The 22,279-nt window shown below is 48.4% G+C and overlaps 2 protein-coding genes across 6 annotated transcripts in view; one reads left to right on the top strand and one right to left on the bottom strand.

Moving 5' to 3' along the window:
* LIMK2 (LIM domain kinase 2) overlaps positions 1-14,454 on the top strand; it is a 30,846-nt gene extending 16,392 nt beyond the window's left edge. For all 5 annotated transcript variants that reach the window (XM_083874141.1, XM_083874139.1, XM_083874138.1 and 2 more), the window contains 13 exons: positions 159-268; positions 493-681; positions 1,080-1,185; positions 2,513-2,709; positions 3,410-3,596; positions 5,959-6,045; positions 6,761-6,892; positions 7,157-7,213; positions 7,389-7,454; positions 8,261-8,435; positions 9,843-9,898; positions 11,695-11,852; positions 12,409-14,454. In XM_083874141.1, coding sequence (XP_083730267.1) covers positions 159-268; positions 493-681; positions 1,080-1,185; positions 2,513-2,709; positions 3,410-3,596; positions 5,959-6,045; positions 6,761-6,892; positions 7,157-7,213; positions 7,389-7,454; positions 8,261-8,435; positions 9,843-9,898; positions 11,695-11,852; positions 12,409-12,565 — 1,677 coding nt within the window. In that variant the 3' untranslated portion in view covers positions 12,566-14,454. The remainder of the gene's footprint in view (positions 1-158; positions 269-492; positions 682-1,079; positions 1,186-2,512; positions 2,710-3,409; positions 3,597-5,958; positions 6,046-6,760; positions 6,893-7,156; positions 7,214-7,388; positions 7,455-8,260; positions 8,436-9,842; positions 9,899-11,694; positions 11,853-12,408) is intronic.
* Positions 14,455-15,220: 766 nt separating this feature from the next.
* PIK3IP1 (phosphoinositide-3-kinase interacting protein 1) lies at positions 15,221-21,775 on the bottom strand. Its single transcript, XM_083874002.1, has 6 exons — positions 21,667-21,775; positions 21,396-21,512; positions 21,191-21,307; positions 19,032-19,217; positions 18,819-18,897; positions 15,221-16,836 (listed from the first exon to the last, which is right to left on the bottom strand). Exons 1-6 carry the CDS (start codon positions 21,749-21,751, stop codon positions 16,629-16,631), a joined length of 792 nt encoding a protein of 263 aa, XP_083730128.1. The 5' UTR covers positions 21,752-21,775; the 3' UTR covers positions 15,221-16,628.
* Between the last annotated feature and the right edge of the window lie 504 nt (positions 21,776-22,279).

Genomic DNA, 22,279 nt, shown 5'->3' with positions numbered 1-22,279 from the left:
GGGTTGAAGGAGGACAGAATAGACTAATACAACTCTCCAGTAAAAAACTGCCCCTTGCCTTGGAGATGGGAATGAACACTTTAATTGGAGAGGAAAGCAGGAGCTGTATCTGCTGATGGGTTTTGGCCCTCCTAAGCTACTCCCTTTTCTGTCTGTAGGTGGCTGGCGAATACAAGTATCACCCCGAGTGCTTTGCTTGTATGAGCTGCAAAGTGATCATCGAAGATGGGGACACCTATGCACTGGTGCAACACTCCACTCTCTACTGGTAAGAGGAGCTGCTTCCTGCTGAGTGTAAGCCATGTGCAGCTGGCTCAGAGTGGTTCAGCCTATGCTACTCTGAGGAATGCCAGGAAGCTGCCTTGGAGGGAAGGAGAAAGGACTGGTGTAAATACTTAAACTATGGCTTGCAGTCAGTGAGAGAACTCAGATGTGTGAGTTTGGCAGGGAGGGATGGGACATTGCTATAATGACTTTCTTCACTTCTTCCAGTGGAAAATGCCATAACCAGATTGTGCTGACACCGATGATAGAAAAACACTCCACTGAGTCCCTGCGTGAGCAGCTGCCTTATACACTGACCCTCATCTCCATGCCAGCAGCCACAGATGGCAAGAGGGGCTTCTCTGTGTCTGTTGAAGGTGGCTGCTCCAGCTATGCCACTGGTGTCCAGGTGAAAGAGTGAGTATGAACAGATTTTTGTACATGTCTGTGACAAGGGAGCTGGTACAAATCCTTCAGCACTGTTCTGAGAGAATCTTGGCATTACAGGGATGTAGGCTGGCTAATAGTAATTTGTGTTTGGGTCTTAATTTTAGTCTTGTGACAACCTTAACTGATAATTGTATCTGTCAGTGCTGTCTTCTTCAGTGAACACAAAACATTTGGACTAAAATTTTACCACTGGTGATATGAGGAGCTCTCTCCAAACCAGCGCAGACCTAAGCACTTGGTCTCATGGTGGCTCCCCATGTTGGTAGATTAGCATTGTTTTATTTCAAAATACCAATACTTTGAGCATATTTTTTGTAATTTTGGCTAAGCTGACTTGACATACAGACTGTAATTCCCATATTTAGAGTGAACAGGATGCACATCAGCCCAGATGTCCGAAATGCCATCCACCCTGCAGACCGTATCCTGGAGATCAATGGAGCTCCTATTCGTACACTACAGGTGGAGGAGGTGAGTACAGTTCTACTGTGAAGCCTCCTTCTCTTCTGCCTTCCTACATCTTTTCTCCTTCCTGGCACTGTTCTCCCACCCTACATACAGTGTGTGTACACCACTAGTACTTGTGCTGACAGGAGGAATAAACATGAGGGCAAGCTTTGCCTTCCAGCTGGAGAGGAGAATTGTAACAGATGGAAGTGCAGTTAGGATTCAGTCCCGATTTTGTGGCATTCAAATCTGAACAGAGGTAATAAGGAAAGTCTGGGGCTGTGACAGAGGACAGAGAGGCTGTGAAGGCTTTCCCATGTACTGCTGGTGAAGTGCACAGCTCTGATCCTTTTTGAGGCACTGCTAATACACAAGGGCCCAGGGATCCTAGGGACATTTCCCATTGCAAAAAAACCATTTGCTCTGTGTATTTACAAGTAGACAGATATCAGGTGATGCTGCAAGAGTATAAGGGGGGGCACCATTACCTTTCCTTCCCAAGGGTTTTATTTACTGCTGGTGCTGAGGAGAACACGAGGAGCACAAGGCATCTCTCAAATGAATCTCCATGTGGCTTTTGCAAAGCTGTTTTTTGCAGCACTATTTGAGGTGGAAACTTGTGTAATTTTTGAACACTTCTCAGAAAAAGTATTTAATAGAGTCATAAAATACCAGGATGGAAAGCACCTCAAGGATCATCTGGTCCAATCTTTCTTGGCAAAAGCACTATCTAGACCACTATGTCCAGCTGAAATATAAATGTGTCCAGTGTTGAGGAATCCACCATTTTTCTGAGGAGATTATTCCAAGGGCTGATTGTTTTTTGTAAAAATCTGTCTTTGTGTCTACCTGGAAGCTTTCCAGGATTAATTTGTACCCGTTACCCCCTGTATTTTCCATGTAACTCCTTGTAAAAAGGGAGTCTCCTTTGTAGCCACTCTTTAAATACTGGAACATGGTGATAAAGGTCTCCCCTTAAACCTTCTCTTCTCAAGGCTGAACACACCCAGTTATCTCAGCCTTTCCTCACGTGGCAGCTTCACAGTCATCTTTGTGTCTTCAGTCATGTTTGTGGCCCCTCTCTGGACCCTCTCCAGCCTGTCCACATCTTGTTATATGGGTTACTTGTAGCTGACCAGAAAGAAGTATTGGCTAGCACAAGGAACTTTGTGTTGCCAGCCTGATTTGTCTGGTAGACAGTTGTGGTGCACACAACTAAACCACAACTATGGAGTGATCTCACTGAACTCTCTCCTCTGATTCCTGAGGGGCATTCCCTGTGTTTCCTCTCTCTCCTGTCATTTGCATTCCTCCTGGCTTGCTGCTATCCTGCTCTTTGGTTTGATTTCAGGTGGAGGAGTTGATTCGCAAGACAAGCCAGACCCTTCAGCTGCTGATAGAGCACGACCCGGTGTCGCAGCGCCTGGACAGGCTCCGCCTGGACTCGCGTCTTCCCAGCCACATGAAGACACCCATGTCCCCACGCTCCCTCTCTCCCCTGGACATCAAGGAGAACCTGGAAGGAACACTCCGACGGCGCTCCCTCAGGTAGAGGCTTGGAAGCACTGCCTCTGACCTGCCTTGCCTTTGCCCTGTGTTCCCTGCCTGGACAGCTTAGGCCTTGTTATCTCAGTGACTGTGGGGACAGGGCTTATCTCTGATGTGAGCTGTGGTATAAACCACTGGAGAAGTCATGGAGAGCTTTGGATTCTGCTGTTGATGTATACTCTCTCTCCATTCCCTCTCAGGATGACAAACTTTCCTTAATAAAATAAGAAGCTCTACTGTTAACAGAGAAAAGCTACTAAGTTTCAGAGTCAGAAAATGTTTTTACCAGCCTCAGATGACTGGGAAGAACATGTCCTTAAGGGGAATCTGGCTGAGATCTGGGAAAAAGTGTTTCTAAGAGTGGAGCACTCAGTTGCACATTTAGTCTTTTACCTGTACTTTGTTTAGAGTTAGCAAGTGATGTGTCTTCACAGCTTCCTCCCCCTGTTCTCAGAGCTCCAGCCCAGACTGCCAGTGCAGGAGAGGTGGTAGTGGTTGTTGTTGTTGTTGTTAGGCAGCTCTGACTTGGAAGCTGCTATGGATTCATAAGGAGCTTTCACAGTGCTGGGAGAGCATCTGGCTTTGGAGACAGTAAAAGCCCTGGAGCACATTAGAAACTGGTAGCAGTGAATGATGGGATATGCTGGACCAAAGGTTACCCAGCAGCTTCCCTGATTTTCCTGTCATCCTTGTTTTCCAGGCGAAGTAACAGCATTTCCAAGTCCCCTGGCCCCAGCTCTCCAAAGGAGCCTCTCCTCCTGAGCCGTGACATCAGTCGTTCTGAATCTCTGCGCTCCTCTTCCAGCTGCTCCCAGCAAATCTTCCGGCCCTGTGACCTGATCCACGGCGAAGTTCTAGGAAAAGGATTTTTTGGGCAAGCGATCAAGGTGAGGGAGGTCATCAAACAGTCATCAATTACTTTGAGTCCAGCAATATCTGCCTGTCCTGGCATCCTTCACCCAGTCTCAGTGGTTTTGCCTTGCCAATAGTGATCAGTCTTGGATCTTCCCTGGTTTGTTCTGAGATCCATTTGTTTCATTCCCTGACCACGAGTGTCTCTGACTGCAGATGGTTTTGACTTTGTTCCTTGGAATGTCAACCTTGGCCATACATGTTCATCTCCTGAGTCAGATTTAGCACTCCAGAGTGTCACAGCAGCCTCCTGGGTGAGGTGGGGAGAACAGGGAACAGACTACACTTCTCTTATGAGCATCTTTCTTATGATGAGGTGCATTCAGCTCACCAGCATTTCTTACCCACCCTTAGTGGGTCATGTTCAGGGGTTTGCTAGGCTGATGTAGTGACCGAGTCTGAACCCCTGGCACAGCCTAAATGGCTTGTCAGTATGAGGGTAGTGGTCAGGTCTTGCATGACTCTCACAGTTCTAATTTCAGTCAATAGCAGTTCTCTTGCATTTAAGCTCTGATCTTGACTGAGGGTACTCCAGCAGTTCCCATCCCAACGTTCCTGACAGCATCAGGGGCAACTTCCTCTGCCTTGTTAAGGTTCTGTGAGGTCCTCAGGCTGCACTCACTATGGGATGGGACTTCTCCCCTTACACTGGTATAAACTTGAGGTGTCCAGCCACCATCTTCATCTCATGCTTCCATGGGAGGTGATGACCCAGCACTACAAACCCAATGCTTGATCCTTACTAATGAGCATATTTCTCTTCTCCTCTGCTCATAGAGAAATAACAGGTGCAGGTAAGTGGAACCTTTGCTCTGTCGCATGCTTTTGTCATCTGTGTCCCAGCAGTTACTGGCACAAAGACATTTCTTTTCTGCTCAAATTACCCCATGGCTATCCTGTTCTGGTGCATGCTCTGGGAGTTAAATTTGCCCCTGTGGAGTTTCATGTGACACTTGTTTCAGTTTTGCTGGTATGTCAGCTTAAGAATTCCACTTAGCCTTGCCTTTGTCTCTTCACTTCCCTTTATCACTGGATATTAGATGTCCCTGGCTTTCATATCCCTGGCTGAAACATGCAGCCTGACTCATTACTTGTGTATGGATGCTTGATTTCAAACAGGAGCAGAAGAATATTTTACTCTTGCTTCTGTTGTGTTATTCCATGTACTCACATTCCACCTTTGTCAGCTTTGTTATGTCCATGGCTCCAAACAGAACCAGTGTGTCACAGTGTTTGCAAGAACTCGTAAGCTTCCTAAATACCATAGCTGGGTCATGTGTTCTGGATTTTAGTTCTAGAGGTTTTCTAAAGGACTTTTTTGCCTCCTACCTTTAAAAAAAAAAGTGTCATTTTTCTTAGGCTTCAGATTGACTGGGTGTGATGCAGCAAGTGCTGTATCTGGTCACATAATTCTCTTCTGATCAGAGAGCCAAGGTGGTTGTTTAGTTCCGGATATCTCAGGGAGCCAGAGCTGTCCAAGTTAAGCAAACAAAGAGGAGAGGATTTCCAGGAAAATGTGCTCATAGGAATTTGGACTCTTTCTGCTCACTCCTGCACCCCATGCAAGCAAGCCTGAGCTGGTTACAAAAAACCTCCATAATACAGCAAAATGCCAGGAACTCGTTGGAGACAGTCAAACAGTTATTGAAGAACTGGAAATGCTTTCCATGTCAAGAGCCAGGAAATATATTACCTTTTTATTATGATGGATTTCTTTGTGTTTTCCACTGTTCTAGGACATTCCTTGCAGGTTGAGACACACTGCTCCAAAGGAGCAAGGTAAAATTAACTGCTTCCTGCCTTAACCAAACAGCCTGTGCACTCCAGTTCCACTTGCATGTGGATGAGATTCAGATTCCTCATAAAACCAAAGCATTTGTAATGCAGTTTTGGGTTGTTTGTTTTGGTTTCTGATGCAGGTGAATATTGATTTCTTTGCTGATGCACAATGTAGCTGGTAAAGCCTGCGTACAAAATCTGAGCATCCTGCTGGACAAATGTGTTCTATAAGGGAAATATGAGGCATGCAGCAGTGTGGAGGCTTTGGCAGCCTGTGTGCACACTCAGCCCTGTGCTACCCAAACTGGAGCCTTCAGCTCTGGGTCTTGGTATGATCCTTTCTCAGCTTTAGGTAGTTTCTGTTTCACATATAGCATCTTCAGTGAATTCCAAAAGGAGAAGTTTCATGTGGTTTTTGGCAGATCCCTGGGCTCTGAATTTCCTCCCATCTCTATTCTCTGGAGGGAGGGGAATGTTACAATTTTTCAGAAGTTGCAGGAGCTTTGCAGCTGTGTATTCTTGAACCTTGCCTGTAGTTGTGGGTTTTGTTTCCACCAGGTGACTCACAAAGCAACAGGAAAGGTGATGGTGATGAAGGAGCTGATTCGTTGTGATGAGGAAACACAGAAGACTTTCCTGACAGAGGTAGGAGCAGGATTTCAAAAAGCTTCCGAGCCAGTAGTGTGGTGGAACTCTCTCATCTTCTCCAGAGAGAGGGATCCTGCCAGCAACCTGGCAGGAATGAAGGTGCTGAGGAGGGAGACATTGCATGGGGAAAAATGCTGACATGAGCTGAATGTTTGCTGCAGTGAAGTGTGACTCACACTGGGCAATAGACATTGCTTCAGCTCCAGTTCATTAATTTTTCAGTGATAAGAGCAGCTTCAGTCAGAGGCAAATTGAGCTGTGTAGTACATAAAGGATTTATCCCTTGAGCCTTGTGCATAAGTACAAAGGATGAAGGCCAATATTTGTAGGATATTTAAGACTCATGCTGTATTTAAGCAAAACTATTTTCTTGGTGGCTGCCTACCATGTGTTTTAAAGTCAGATTTAGCTCCCTAAACACCTGACACTGCTGTTGTGGCCCTGACACACACAGCACAGCTGCCCTGGAGAGTTCCTCACTCTGAAAAGTTAGCCAAACTCAAGGGTGCTCTCCTTAAAGACTAAGATCAGGTTAATTGCACAGTATGAAAATGAAGAGGCAACAATTACCTGACTTGCCTTAAGGTTGGGGGTTGAATGTTCTGTGTGATCCTTGAACAGGACTTTGAGCACTGCAGTGCTTTTCACCACAGAATGGATCTGTCAGGACTTGTTCCATTCACTCTCTGGGGTGGGATGTGTGTGCTTGCAGGTGAAGGTGATGCGCAGCCTGGACCACCCCAATGTGCTGAAGTTCATTGGTGTGCTGTACAAGGACAAGAAGCTGAATCTCCTCACTGAGTACATCGAGGGGGGCACACTGAAGGACTTCCTCCGCAATGCAGTGAGTATGGACACCTGGGAGACCTGTGCTCAGTGAGCCTGACTGTGCTGATGGTTGTAGTAGCCTTATGTACTCGTTACTAGTCTTCTTTGGAGCTGTATAGTAAAGCTGCTTCATAGCTGTGGGTGAGCTTGAGGCAGGAAGCCTCTTCTTTCCAGGGCTGTATCATATATCTCTGACTGCTGTAAGAGTCCCTCTTGTGAAGGAACTGCTGTCACCAGTCCCTGACAGATGGTCCCTGACCATTGAGGATTTGTCTTTCAGGACCCATTCCCCTGGCAGCAGAAGGTCAGCTTTGCCAAAGGGATTGCCTCTGGAATGGTGAGTTGGACTGTCACTTCATAACAGAGCAAACTCTGGGGTCAGGCTTAGTGGCTTCAGGAGGGTGGTGTATGAGAGGCCGTGGAGGCTGCCTGACTACTGGAATTGGGTTGTTGAGTGTGTAAATGCTCAACTGGGAAATCCCTAACACCAGCTTTTCACCTTCCTGTTCCAGGCTTACTTGCACTCCATGTGCATCATTCACAGAGACCTGAATTCACACAACTGCCTGATCAAGCTGGTAAGTTACACCTCAGTTCCCACAGCATGGGGAAGTCCCTTCTCTATTTTGCATCTTCCTCCCTTGGTTTTCTCCACATGATGTTCCCTCTTTTGTCAAAGTGGAACTGATTACAGAGAGGCTTTGTGTCCCAGGCAAAGGAGCTTTATTCTCACACAGGATTTTCCAGACTGATCTAGCTTTCACTGTTTCTGTGTTCTGTTTTCTTACCACCCTTCCTCTGGTAGCAAGACTCCTATAAGAGTCACTTTCTGAGAGTTGGTACAGCTCTGTTTTTTATCTCAACTATGATGTTCTCTGCAGCTGTTTCTATTCTTTTAACCACTTGATGACTTTTTATTGGCACTCAGGATTCAGGCAAGTGTGTAGGTGTGTGCATGTGTGTGTGCTCTCTTTTTTTAAATGCTGGGTCACAAGATTTTTTGTGTAGTTTCATTTCCTCAAGCCTACCCTTTTTCACTTGGCTTCAGACAACCCAGGATGAAAGTCCAAGTTAATTCCTGATCAGGTGAAAGAGGAAGAGCTAAAAGGAAAGGTCCAGGTTTCCCCTGGCAAGTGTAGTCAAATTGATGGAATAATTGCTAGCAACCACACAGTAAATAAGACAATGAAGGGAGGGAGTGATGAGCTGGGATCATGAATTGGGTATCTTACACCTGTCTGGACATCTTGCTATGCTCACATGGCTGCAGGAAACCTGGATAGTTGCCCTTAGACTACAGCTGGTAGTGAACAGGAGTTGCAGCCTCTTTGCTCCTGAAAGGGGCTGAGAGTAATGAGTGGCTTGTACTAAACACCCTGTGCAGGATAAGACAGTGGTGGTGGCTGACTTTGGTCTGTCCCGGCTGATCGTGGAGGAGAGGAAGAAGCCCACTCTGGAGAAGCCGTCCGCCAAGAAACGAACACTGCGCAAGAGCGACAGGAAGAAGCGCTACACGGTGGTGGGGAACCCCTACTGGATGGCCCCAGAGATGCTGAATGGTAAGAGTCCAGTAGCAGGGAGCAGGCAAGGACACAGCCTGTGACAAGGTACAGGATTTATAATACTTTCAGGATATATAATGTATATAATACTTTCAGGATAACTGAAAGTTTCTGCGCCCAGTAACAACGAAACCTTATAGAGCCTGTGGTTTTAGACCTGCTAATGTGGAAGCTTTTTTATACACACAGAGGTCATAGCTGCAGTCCTGCAGTACCTGACCTGATAAGCCTTTGTACCAGCCCAGGTAATGTTTCTGGCTTGACAATAGGATTCTTCAGGAGGACAGCAGAAGTAAACTTGCTACAATCCAAATAAAAGGGAAGACAAAAGAGACCTGAGATAAAACTGAACATAAGATCAATTTCTGTTAGAGCCTCATGCTTTGGAAGTGCCCCTTGGAACAGGGAATCATTACACTCTGGGATGAGGTTTACATGTGCTGTTACGTAGATTTAGGGAGAGGCCATCTGCTGCCAGGTTTGCTGGAGCCTCAGGGTTCAAGTGGGAGTTATCCAAGTGCAGGGAAATCTGGGTTTTCCCATGCAACCCTCAGTTGAGCTGTGACCCTAAGAGGAAAAGCTGCCCTGCAGGAGTTGATGTGAGGGTGACATATAATGGATACAATTCCCTCCTAATGAACATGTCTCTCTGAGCAGCTTGGGCAGTTTAGCTGGCTGGGATATCAGCACTGACCAGCACAGTCTACTGGGGAAGGGAGGACTAGGCTCCTCTCCCCCAGCTCAGTTCTCCATGTTGCTTTCTTGTGCACTATTCTGTTTGCCTTTCCTCAAGGTCTCCAGCCCTAAAGGAGTCTGAGGCTGCTTCTCAGAGTTTGTCTCAGTCCTGGCATTTGCCAAGAGAGCAGCAAAGGCATAGTCTGACATCACCTCTGAAAGCAAGGCTGTTTACCAGCTCCTGGCTTGGGAGGGGTGTGTCTGTAAGCAGAGCATGGCATGCTGGAGCCTGCCAGCTTTCCAGGATCAAAGTGCTGCTGGTGTGTAATTTATTATCTCTGCAGTCACTGCAGCAGGGACTCGCTGCCTGCTGGGGAAGCCGAGCACTGGCTCCATGCACTGTAGAGATGCACAAGAACAGCAATCAATCGAAATGGGCAGAAGCTTTCTATAGTCACTCTTCGCATTTGCTCAGACCTGATAATGTGTTATCCTGTAATTGCCCAGTACAAGAGAGAATCAGGCTTAAACTCTGTAATGGCAGTGTAGTGCAGTTGGTATGTACACATCTTGGGGTTGCCGATCCTGCTCAGGTTTAAGCCTTGCTTTGTCTCCTCTTTTAGGGCCCTCCAGGGAATAGTCTTAGTTAAGCTTTGTACTGGTAGCTCCTGAAATAGCTCGATGGGTAACTCTCTCTTTACAGAGCTGAATGTCTCATGTTTCCTACAGGACAGAGCTACGATGAGATGGTGGACATTTTTTCATTTGGGATTGTTCTCTGTGAGGTAAGACAAGAATATTGCATGACACCTTTAATGGACCTTGTCTCTATCTCTGTGCACACATGGCATTACCCAGATCTCTGCATCTGAGTGTGCAGCCTGTGACCCAACAACACATTATTAGTGAATTAGACTGGGAGAACAAGCTTACCCTGCTTCTGTTTCCTCACAGAAGATAACTGTCTTGTAGTTTTCTGGTCCCAGTTTCTTCCTGGACTGAGAGAAACTGTAAAAAAAGTCATCAGGTTCTGACTGAGCCTGATATCCATTTGAAAGTTGATGTATTCCCTAGAACTGCGATGCTTTTTTCTTTTTCTGCCTGATTAGAAGAACAATCAACTGCATAATCTCAGCAAATTCAGGGCCTCCACTGGGGATGGCACTTCACTTCAAAGAAGTGGAAACAAAAACCTCTTTACAGGTCGATTAATGAAGCTTGCACCCTGAAGTCTGTTGGCTTAGTTTATTTCTGAGCCAACGCAGAGTCTGACTGTTATATCAGGCTTTTCTATCTGCAGAACAAAAAGCAGCACTTGAAATCTGCAAGGTATTTTCAGTTTAAAAAGTGTGTATGATAATGGAAATACAGATGAAAGGTGGGGTGTTATATGTAACACAGCAGTTGCAGGAACACCAGGGGATGCCAGCACAGTTTCATTTTTGGATGAAGGGGACAAAGAAAATGCCTGTGCATAAATCTTTGTGGCCTCATCTGGAGCTCTGTTTACACTGGGCCCTCCTCTCAGAGAATGTTGTGGTTGTGAGTGATAGATTTAGGAACTTGAAAAATCTGTAGGTGGGATTAAAACAATTGTTTCATCTAGAAAAAAAGACAAATAAAATGGTAATAGCATATGAACATTCTCCTTGTCACCAAAACAATGATGCTAAAAAAAATAATTAAAATTAAACACTCAAACAGATAAGGAAATAAACTTGCCAAAATACATAATGGGTGTTTCTGTCTAGTTACAGGATGTGGCTGTCATGCTGAGTTATTGGCATAGAAAAGCCTGGGTGGTTATAAATAACACCCCTTCTGTGGTACTCGATGAGGCTTTAAACCTACTGCTCTGTCCATGTGAACGTTTGTATTGACCTTGTGAGTCCAGATGAGCCCACAGCTCTCTGCTGAGGGCTCCTTCCCTCCTACACTGGTGCAGGAGGTGGTGAGCACTGGGGCAATTCTGGGGCAGGGCTTCCCTGTCCACCCAGCTCTTTACTGGCCCTCCTTTACCTGCAGCCTCCTGGGTGTCAGGTATGGTTTTTCTTGGCTGTCCCAGCCCTCTGGCTGTGGTGGGGGTTCAGTTTGTCACTGGCAGAACAAATCAGAGTTGCTGTTGGCTTCCCAGCATTGTTTAGGACAGACTCTGTACCTGGGGGCTTTGCTGATGGTGTGGTAAGATGGTTAGAGGGGGGATGGGATGGTGATGCAGGTTGCCTTGATAACCTGCAGTCAGGAGGGGCTGCATCATCCCCACCTGCAAGACACTGTGGAGCTCCCTGAGAGGGGGCACATCATGCTGTGTCTTCTGGCAGAGAGACCCTGGGCAGAAGGAGAAGGCATCTAGAACTTCTTTAACAGTCATAGACACATCACCAGGTCTTGAAAAAGATTCCAGTGAAGTTTGTCTGTACCTAGTGCCATGAGCTAGTGGCTTCATTGGGAAGGAAGAACAGTGTTTCTGTTGTTTCCACCATAATATTTTGAAGGAGCCCCTGCCTGATGCAGAAGTTCCCTGGTTGCTAACTCTCTGGAACTGTTGCAGTACTTAAGTGCTTCTCTCATTTTTCCCTAGATCATAGGCCAGGTTTATGCTGACCCAGACTGTCTCCCACGCACACTGGATTTTGGCCTTAATGTCAAACTGTTCTGGGAGAAGTTTGTTCCTGCTGATTGTCCTCCAGCCTTTTTCCCTCTGGCTGCTATTTGCTGCAGACTGGAACCAGAGAGCAGGTAGGTTTGGGGTCTGGAGGACTCCTCTTTAGGAGCCTGCAGGATGTGTCTGGGTTCCTATAGTGGAAGGACTGCACAGGGGGCAGCTCCAGCCTTCTATGGGAATGCTCAAAGGCTTCCATGAGGGAAAGACTTGAAGCTCAACAGTGTGGGAGAGAGACTGTTTTATGGTGGAGATGCTGAAACAACTCCAAGACGGAGAGAGTAAAGGAGGAATGATTGTTCAGGATTTCTCAAGTACAAAGAGTAGGGGCAGACTTTGACAGTAAGGTAAATACTTGATTTGATTTCAGTTATGAAACTTGTAGCTTCAGAACAGTGTTGCTGCCAAGTAGGTTCCAAAGAGCCAGACCTCCCTGGTCACAAAAATGGGTAGCCCAGACAGATGAGAGCTTTGCAGTCTTGGAAGCTGAATCGGGGGGGGGGTGGGTGGAATCATGGCCCTGTTCACCACTCTGTACATAGTACAGGGACCTGGATGGACAACTAGCTTAGCCTTTCCAGATGTTGTTCTGCTTCCTTATTCCTACTCATGTTTCCTTACTGCTGCTTCCAGGCCCCCTTTTTCCAAGCTGGAAGATTCCTTTGAAGCTCTCTCTCTGTACCTGGGAGAACTTGCCATTCCCCTTCCATCTGAGCTAGAGGAGCTGGACCACAATGTGAGTGTGCAGTATGGACTGAACCGTGACAAGCTACCTGAAAACACAACTTAGTTTGCTGGTCCTGCTGCCTGCATCACTTCCATTGGAGCTGGGAGGAGCGTCAGGGAGGGAGATGCACTTCAGCCACTTCCAGGGCATTAACGGGGCACCACACTGTGCATCTGCTGCACTGCCTCTCTCTCCCCAGCCAGCTTCCCTCCTCTTGGATATCCTCATTCACTGTGGATTTCTGGCGTGTTTCAGAAGCAAAAAAGATTGTTTCCTGCCAGCTGCACCTAGGAAAGCCGCTCAACACTACTTTTCTGGCTTGAGAAATATTTCTCTGGTCTTTTCAGGCTTCTTTACTGTGGTGCCTTAGAACTTGGCTGCAAGCTGTGAAGCCACCCTGGCCTGTCTGCCAGGGAGGGAATTGCTATAGGAGACTCTCCTGGTAAGGACCAGCACTTCTGGAACAGCTTCTCCCACTGACTGCCCTGCCCAGAATGGTGGGGAAATTGGACATCCAGCAACGTGTCCCACCAGGACAGCACATGTATGTATTTGCATGTGTTTCCCAGAACAACCCACTGAGATTTTGGCCTCTGACATGCATCAGAGGAAGGAGATAAAAGCCCCAGGAATTGGGCAGCTCTCCTGAAATACGTCTCTGGGGAAGCACATATGAATTGTTGTTTTGGTTTTGTGGGTTTTTATTCCTCCTCTGTCTCTGAATACCTCCAAAAGCCTGCCTAGAAACACTAAGACTGAGCTCTGCTTGCCCCTCCTGACGGCAAATGAGGCAGGCTGCAAATGAGCCACTGGAGCATTTTCAGACCCTGAGCCTGCAGTGAGTTTGCCTGCCCAAAACCTTAACCTAAGTTAAAGTATTGGACCTGAATGTGTAGTTCTGCACTAGGCACCGGGTGTGGACATTCCTGAGTGCTTGAGCTCTTGGCCTGTGGATGTGAGGTGACAGAAACGGCGGCAGAAGGTGCTTGTCAAAAAGCCAAAGGTTTGAAGTGGCCCAGACCTTGGGCATGGACAATGGCAAAAGGGGACTTGCCCAAGGTTAACTAAAGGATGGACTTGTCATGAATAGAAAAGTGCTGGAGAATGTCCCATCCTCCCTGCAGTGGCAGCTGAAGAATAATTCAGTTGCCACTACCTCATCCTTTCCCACAGATTGTGCAAGTTGCTCCCTTTGAAGGTCCTTCTTGCAGCTGCTGCTGCAGCACCTGAGCTGATTCTCCAAACAGAAATTTTCCTCAGGGTCATTCCCTGCTCTGGGGGAGGGGGGGCGAGGGGTAAAAAAAGGGCTTGGAGTCACTGGGAGGTGGGTAGGGGTGTATTTTCTTCCAGTACTTCTCTTCTTCGTCCCTTGGTGGGAGAAGGAAGGAAGAAAGCTACTGCTGCAGTAGCTCACATGGTTGGCAGAACTGAACAAAAAGCTGGATCAGGTTCTGCTCCTAAGTCTCACAAACATCACGGTTTAACTGGATTTCTCCTTTTTCCCTCCTCCTCCCTTCAGCAGTGAATGGAGGGGAGTGGGTGATAGTCTTTGCTGTTACTTTGGTTCCCTCCCCCTACCCATGAGTTTAAAGTATTATGTAAAATAACATGGGACCAGCCATCAACTGACATCAGGTATGCAAGGGGGGTGGTTTTAGTCTGTGTAGTGGTGTTTTAGAAACACTGGGGACTCCCTGTGCTGTGAGTCAGGCAGGAGCCTCTCTAAACTGGGTCCAGTGGATCCAGGATTGTTAACAGGATTTGCCCTTTCATTCCCTCTTCCAGGCTGGTTTGTGAGGGGACCCCTGAAGGGAGAGTCCTGGTGATGTGTGGGTGGGGTTTATGAACTGTGATTTGCACAGCTCCACGTTCTAGCTAAATTAAAAAGCAGTAACTGTATGCTGTTGAGAACAAGATTTTGTGGTCTCTGTGTTAAATAAAGCCGGAAGCTGTAACTTTCTCGAGTTTCTATTGTTGTCACAAAATGGCAACACCAGCACTGCCCAGATGAGGTACCAGCTAGAACACTCTTTTTTGAGTCAATGGACTCTGCCACACTCACAGAACTGCAGAATCGCAGTGCAGTGCTCTGGAGGACTATTTACCTGGAGTGAGGGAAAGGGAAGAAGTTTAGTTCTCTTCTTTCATTGGTTGGTTTTTAAGGGTGGACGAGAGGCAGCAGATCATGGAGCCTCTCTATATTTTCCTTTCCTAACGCAGGGATAAAAATATAGCCTGTTCTTGGAAACATCTTACTCTGAAATATATAGTTCAGGGGCCATTTGTTAAGACAACAAGTGAACAAAAATGCTGGCCCTGTTAGTACCTCCTGTAACCTGCTGTGCTCTCTCTCCATTGCACTTCTCAGGGATGGAGTTGCTGTTGAGCAGCACCAAAGCAGGACTGACCCAGGTCAGTGCAGGAAGGGGCTGTAACCAAAAGTGTGTTCCCATGGTCCAGCCTGCTGAGGTTACCCGCAGCTCACACCCCTCACAGCTGCTTTTTAGGAACAGTCACAGTCTGAGAGCAGCTGCTGGCACCAGGGAGACAAGCTCCATGCCCCTTGTCAGTGCTGGTGAGTGCAGGTTTACCTTTGGGCCTGGCAAACTGAAGTAGCATCTTCCCTTCTCCTCAATTCACAGTCTGAAACAAGGCAAAGGATGCTGCTCTGGCAGGAGGAATGCACAGATGAGCCACAGTCCAGACAGCTCTACAGAGCATTCTTCTTTTAAGCTTTAATACAAGCTAGCACAGTCTTTACCTTATAATGAGGTATTTAAAACATTTTACAAAGAAATGGTATTCAAAGGCATTTAAAAATAAAATATTTCCCTTTTCTGAATCAAACATTAACACTAAAACCCCTGCTGCCAAGTGCTGCTCCCTGTTATGCCCACAGCTAAAAAGCAGATGGCTAGAAAACTTACTTGAATGGCTTGAATCCCTGAAGCAGGGACAGATGTTTCCCTGAACTGGCCTTGCCTTGATGCCATTAGGGAGACACTGCAGCAACCATCCCTTCCAAACCCCCTGAAATGCTAATAAAAGTTGTTACAAAACCTCTCTAATAGGACCAGGCTCTGTAAGTAAGTAGTCTTGCTGCACAAGCTGAGTGTGTGACAGAGGCTGGGCCAGGAGACACGCCAGAACTTCAGGATCTTACGAAACAGCTGCCCCATCCTGCCCTTAGAGCCAGAGCTGCTGCAGTGTGATCAGGGTGACCTCCACAGCTTGGCCACTCCGTGGCCCACAGTCCCACAGCACTGGCTCTGTAGGAAGCCAAGGGAGTTCAAAAGAGGAAGTTACCTATCCTCAGTGGTTAACCTGCTGTAAGGAACTGAAGGGCAGTTTCTTTTCTTCACTCCACAACTATCTACCACTCGTCCTTGCTTTCCTGATCTGTCTAAGTGAGCAGGAGGCACAGACAGACCCTCCTGGACACCTACAACTGTGGCTGTGCATGTAGCACCACAGGAGAACGGAGAAGTGGCCTCAGCCCTGGAAGACCTGGATTTGTCAAGAGCTTGAGGAGAGCACTGGGGCTAAACATACTGCTTCTGGCCAAAGACATCCCTCAAATAAGCTCTTCCTTGGAAAAAAAACTGATCCAGTAGCAGGATTCTGGACAGTGCTTCCAGCTCTCAGCCACTAAAGCAAAAAGGCAGGAACTACAATCAGAGTGTAATTATCTAGTTAAATCTGACATGAAGCTCCCCTCAGTCCCTGCAGTACTGTTCTCTCCTGAGGTTCCAGGCTGAAACTTAAGTAACAGTGCACACCATTAAATAGGAAAAGAACAGAAAAAGAGGAAGCCACGACCACACTCTGGGCTATGGGATCTGTGGCCAGTTGTAAGCCTGGCCCATCATCCCTCCCAGCTCCTTGGCACACCATGGAGATAGGTGGGAGGAAGCAGCAGGGTCTACCACACCAGTCCCCAGCTGGTCATGCACTGAATGGTGCCCCTCAAACAGATGATGAATAGCCCATTGTTCTGTTCCTCCATAATCACCTTCATCCGGCGTTCATCAAAAAGAAAACAAAATAGAAATGAACACACGCAACCCCTGCACTCAGTGGGAAACTGGAGGCTTTTCTCAGCCTGTAGAGCTCCTGCCTGAGCTGCTCAGGCACCAGGGGTCCCTGCCTGCCCCATGAGGGGGCCGCTGCCATCCCGTGTGTCCTCCACGGGTGTCTGGTTGGTGTGCACCACGATGGTGTTCTCGTCCACCAGCTCGCACGCGGGGTTGGAGAACGCCGACAGCGGCAGCGTGATGCGCTGCATTTCGCGCTCGTAAACCTTCTGTTCATGCTTCTCCTTCAGGTCTTTCCCCCTGCAATAAAACAAAAACCAAAACATACACGTGGGGTGAGTGCTGCTGCTTGGGGGAGAGTCTTGGTAAAGCTGATAGAGTAGAAAAGAAGGGACTCTGCTCTTTAAGATAAACAGAGGTTTCTGCTGTGTATAAAAGGGCCAGAAATACTCCCTACCGTAAGCAGAGGACCACAGCTGAGCATCTCTGAAAAACAAGCAGCCAAGTGAAGTCTGTCCCTCCCTCAAACTGGCTCATTCAGTGACATTGCTGCAGATAAATGACTGTAAAGCCAGGCCCCTCCTTCAAACCACAGAGCTGCCATATGTTTTCTTATCCTTTACAGACCCACAGCACTGCCTTCTGCAGGCCCAGGGGAGGAGTGAGACAGTGCAGAGGCCACTGCTGTGGAAAAGAGCTTCTGGAACCTGCTTCATCTGAAACAAATATTGGAGGTGCTGACAGCTTCTGCCTTTTGTTGCAGCAAATTAAGCTGTCCAGAAAGTATTAAAACTGACTTCAGAGCTGACCCTGCTTTCTGCCACTGCAGCTATAACAGTTTAATGCCACAACCAGCTCCTCAAACTTACCTCAGTCTCCAGCCTGTTGCTAAGGGAAGGAACACCTCTGTAATTTGTGCTGCGGAAGAACTGCCTTGCTTTAAAAATGGATTTGGCATTAATAGCACGTTGTCTCCAGAAGAGCTGTGTATACCAAAAACTACTAAACCCATTAAAGGTTTCTCACCACACCTACTACCCAAACCTGCCAGCTTGCACATGCAATTTTGAGATCAAGGCAAGGAGACAGTAAACCTGCACTACAGCCCTGCTGTGAGCTCTCTGTGACTGGAGAAGCCCATTTGGACAAAGCCCAACATTGGTCTATTGCTTCCTCCCACTGAGGACAGGAGAGAGGTGGGACAGGCTCCTCCTGAGGCTCGTGATCTCAAGCAGGCAGAGCTGCTGGGGTTTCCTGTCAGCATTTTGGCTGCTTTTCAAAGCTGCCTACAAGCATGCAGCAGTGGCTGCCATTCCTGCCAGCACACAAGACAGCGTTCTCTGAAGTGACACCTCAAATCAGATTCCTCGACAAGCAGCACTCTGTGTTTTGCCCCTTATGTAACACTCCTCCCTCTGCCTTTTTTTCTGTCAGCATTTATTATAAACACTTACATAAGGACATGTCCCAGCTTGGGAAAGGGCTCCTTCTGCTTGGTTGTGTCAGACTGTTGTCAAACAGCCAAAACACAGAACAAACCCTCCCAGAGGAGGGAGCCTGGGCCTTTGCTTGCTGCAGGGACAATCACTGCTATTTGTTAATCCTGCCCTCTTCTCTTAAAACTAAGCAGCTTGCTACTGCCACTACCCTCAAACTCTGCTGAGCTATAGAAACATTTCTGCCCAACACAGTGAAGTGGCTGAAGAAATAGTAAGTGAAGTCCAAATCAAAAGTGACTCTAAAATATACAAGAGCTTTGCTAAAATGAACTTTAACCAAATAAAAAGTGCTACCTGATAGTCAGCTTCAGAAGACACAATGCCTGAGTTGGAAAAAAAAAACAAACCAATTGTTTTTCCTCTAAAGATAGACTAGAGAAATAAGGGGAACAGGTGGCCTGCTAGAAGAATTGTTCTTTTTCTGATCAAAAGAAACTTCCTGTGAGGGCACCTGGAATCTGCTCTTTCTAGTTCTGACAAAATCCAGCTCTCCTGGATACATCTGAAAAAGCCACATCAAGGTGCACATGCACACACAACCTCCCCAGATATTAAAGAGGGCAATTTGAAACTTTAAGTGAGACAGAACATCATAATAATGGGGGAAATGGAGAAGAACAGAATTAACTCTTCAGTAGTTCTTTCCTCAGTGTGACAAGCAAACCTGCTGAACGTCCAAACATATACTTCTGTCCCATTTCCTTGGGATCTGGTTGGCTCTGCAGGTGCTCAGACATTCCTGCTCTATATACACCAGTTTTTGAACAAAGAACAGCCACTCACCTCTTATAGATGTATCCCACGACAATGCCAGCCCCAATGGCAATGATTATCACCATCATGATCAGCCCCAGCACATAACCTGTGAAAAGAGGAAGGAAAGAGCCAAAATTAGAGGCAGCAGATCCAGCTATAATGTTGCTTTCAGAGTGTCAAAACAGGTCTGTCCTGCCAGAATTGCAGGAGTGGATCCATCACATGGTCCTGGGTTTGTACCTAGTGTCCCTAAGTCCTTCTTTTCTTTGGAGTTCATCTGTACCCTCTGACTGATGCCAATGACGGGCTGCACCGCGGCTGCCTCGCTCCGGGAGGGCAAAGTATCAGCTGGTTCAAACACCTGCTCACCCTCCTGGGATGTACCATCTTCTGCTGTAGGGGCTGGGGCTGTGGTAGCTGTAGCATCTGTTGAGAGGGGGAAAAAATATATATACAAACATACCAAGCACTTACGAGTACTTCAAAACAACATGTGTCTTGAGAGTGGAACAGCTCTAGACTGGTATCACTGAACTGCCTCCAAAGCACACTGAAAAACACTTGTTCCTCCTTAAGTTGTTGCCAGAAATTCTTCCAAAGTAAACAAGAAATGTACTCCTCCCCCCATTTTCCTTCAACATGAACCTATTTAACTAAGAGTCCAAGGCACCACTACACACGAGAAGAGTCAGACAGCAGAATGAAACCCAAGTTCAAGGCATGAGTCCAGAGGATGCACAATGACTTCATTTAGTGTATAGATCGATATACAGGCTGCAGCTTCAATCATGCTGAACAGACGTGAACAAGATTATGAGAATCTCCATCTCAAATCTCCCAGGAGCCTATTTACCTCTCTTCTACCTCAATCTTCCTGACACAGCAAGTTTGACAGGAGGCTGCAGCTGGTGTGAAAGCAATCTGGGGATATTCTGCCCCAGCCTCTCTTTGCAGTGGTGTACCAAACTCTGATAGTCTGAGACACCACTGGACAGGCTAAGTCAGAGCAGCCCTTAGGCAGCACAGCCACTGACTAAGAAGGACAAGTTGCTCCTCAGCCAAGGCCTAGAAAAGGCACCAAAGGATACGGGTTCCTTCCCAGCCCTGGTTTTTATCAGTGCTCTTTTTCATCAACAGCATTGAAAGATAGTCAAGGTAGCTCCTTCTTTCATGACATAGAGTTTAAATAGAAGCTGCAGCACTGTAAAAGCTGTGACAGTGTAAAGTAGGTATCTATCACCTGTTCTACACAAAGCTCCTCCTTTTTGGAAATGCTATTCACAGTATGCATCCACACCTGAAAACATCCCACCTGCATCTCCCCCCACAGCAGGCAATAACTCCATGTGGATTTTCTACCTGCAGCCATTTTGAGTCCTCGGTGGAATGTGAAATGGAAGTACAGAAGGGAGTCAGAGACAGGAAATCAGGGTAACTTCAGACAGTAACTTCACGTAGGGTCAACCCAGGCAACTCAACCAAACTGAACTGTTGGGCCATGAAAAGGTGCCCACTCTGATGCAAAAATATGAAACCTATTAAACATACAAATGGCTGAAAGGTCAGGTAATTCTTCTGATCCTAAAGCTGCAAGAGTGTTTTGAGTAAGGATCTTGGCAGCAGAACATTTTATTTGTTTCATCTTAAGGGAAAAACAGGCAAAAAAAGAGCAAAGTGAAAAAAAGGGGAAGGGTGAATGTGCATGGGAAAAGTATTGATATGCAAGGATAGCAGTCTCAAGGGACAGTGGTGTGAGTAAATCTTGCAGGGCTCAGAAAATAGTAAACAGTTCAAAAAAACCCCAAGTGGTTACTCTGGTGTCAGTCAATACTGACACCTCCTCTCCCTGAAACAGGCTTCAGCTACAGTTCTTCTGGCAAACTATTTCTCAATGTGACTATACAGGAGGAATCCAGTGTTTCCATTTCTTACTGTCCTCCCTTCTAGTTCTCATTTTTTCCACATTCTTCCCCTGCACCCCATACTCAATCCCCACTGGCGATCCTTTAACAGCAGGAAGCCTCTCTAGTCAGCTGTACCATGTCCCACAGCAACAGCCTGCCCACACCTCAGCCTTTTGCAACACAGCTAGAGAGCGCTACAGTGAATAAGTGAATTACGGGGGGCTGGGGGCTTTTCACAGGCCTTTTCTGGCACTAATGGAAAAGCCATTTTCTCGGGGCGGAGCGCGGCGTAGCTGGGAGGCAGATGTGCACAGACAGGCGGGGGCGGAGGGGAGCCCTGGGTACGCGGTGTTTCCGAGGGAGGTGCTGGCGTAGCCCGGGGTTGTTTGTGCGCATCGGGGACCCCACCCTGGTGTCAAACCAGCTCCCCGCGGTAGGGGGCACGCCAGGGAGGGCAGGAAAAGAGTGGGGGGGGGCGACAGCGGCCACTCTTACCTGAGCACTGGGCGATGTCGCAGGATCGCCGCTCGGGGGTCCCGGCAGCGCCTCGGATGTAGCACCAGGGCGCGGCGTCGCCGTCCGGGTTCCTACAGCTGTTGTGGTCCTCATCGACTGCCAGAGAGCAGCGGGGCCGTCAGCGCGGCCGCGGCGCCCTCCGCTCCCCCGAGAGCCCCCCGCCGGTCCCCGGGCCCGGACCCACCTGCCGGGAGCGCGGTGCCGGGGCCGCTCCGCACCGTCAGCCAGTTGAGGCACGGGGCGCCGCCGGAGGCCACTTGCCGGCTGCCGCGGTAGGACGCGCCGTTGCCGCGGAGGCACTCTGCGGAGAGACGAGCCGAGCCGAGCCTTGCGGGCGGCCCGGGCAGCCCCCGCCGCTCCGAGCCGCTCCCCAGCGCGGCCCCCGCCTTTCCCACGGGGGTGCTCCCCCTCCCGAGACCGGCCTTTGTCCCCCACAAAGCCGGGCCGGCACTCACCCTCGGCGCCGCGGGCGGCCCCCAGCAGCAGCGAGCCCAGCAGCAGCACAGCGCGCAGCGCTCGCCGCGGGGCCCCGGGCAGCATCCTCGGCGCGGAGGGCGAGGAGCCGCCGCCAGCCCGGCCGCGCAGCTCGGCTCCGCTCGGCGCCGCGGCGAGACCTGCCCCGGCACTCCCCTCCCCGGTAAACAACCGCCGGGCTGCGCTCCCCCCCCGCCCCGCGGCCGCCGCCGGGTCCTAACGCTGCCGCTGCCGCCGCCCGCCCCCAGCAGGGGAAGGGGCGGCTGCCGCGGGGCAGGGCTCGGGCAAACGGGAACCTGCTGCCGCAGAGGGTCCTCTGCCCCGGGGCCCGGCACGGCGATGGGTGTCCCTGCCGCGGGGCTCTTTTGGCTCCAGAGAACTCTGCGTCCCTGGGCTCGTCTCCTACAGTCGCAGGAAAAGACTTAGACCAGAAGAGGAGACTTTCCACACGGAACTACGCTTCAACTACTGTCTGTGGCAGGAAAAGTGTTTATCTGCAGAGACCTAAAACTGCTCTTTCTCCTAGAGAATTATCATGAAGGACTAAATCCTGCTGTCCTTACTCTCCTTTTGGGTTCCCTTAGCTCTAAAGAG

Source organism: Zosterops lateralis, assembly GCF_965231275.1.
Source record: "Zosterops lateralis genome assembly, chromosome: 17".
Lineage (NCBI taxonomy): Eukaryota > Metazoa > Chordata > Aves > Passeriformes > Zosteropidae > Zosterops > Zosterops lateralis.
The sequence above is the reverse complement of the archived record's forward strand: the minus strand, read 5'-3'. Positions and strand labels throughout refer to the sequence as shown.

Excerpts from the sequence above, each read along its gene's own strand:
- PIK3IP1 (XM_083874002.1), bottom strand. The coding sequence starts at position 21,751 with ATGCTGCCCGGGGCCCCGCGGCGAGCGCTGCGCGCTGTGCTGCTGCTG. Across the intron at positions 18,898-19,031 it reads GAAGGACTTAGGGACACTAG|GTTATGTGCTGGGGCTGATC; the intron begins GTACAAACCCAG and ends CTCTTTTCACAG. Across the intron at positions 16,837-18,818 it reads GTGGGATACATCTATAAGAG|GGGGAAAGACCTGAAGGAGA; the intron begins GTGAGTGGCTGT and ends GTTTTATTGCAG.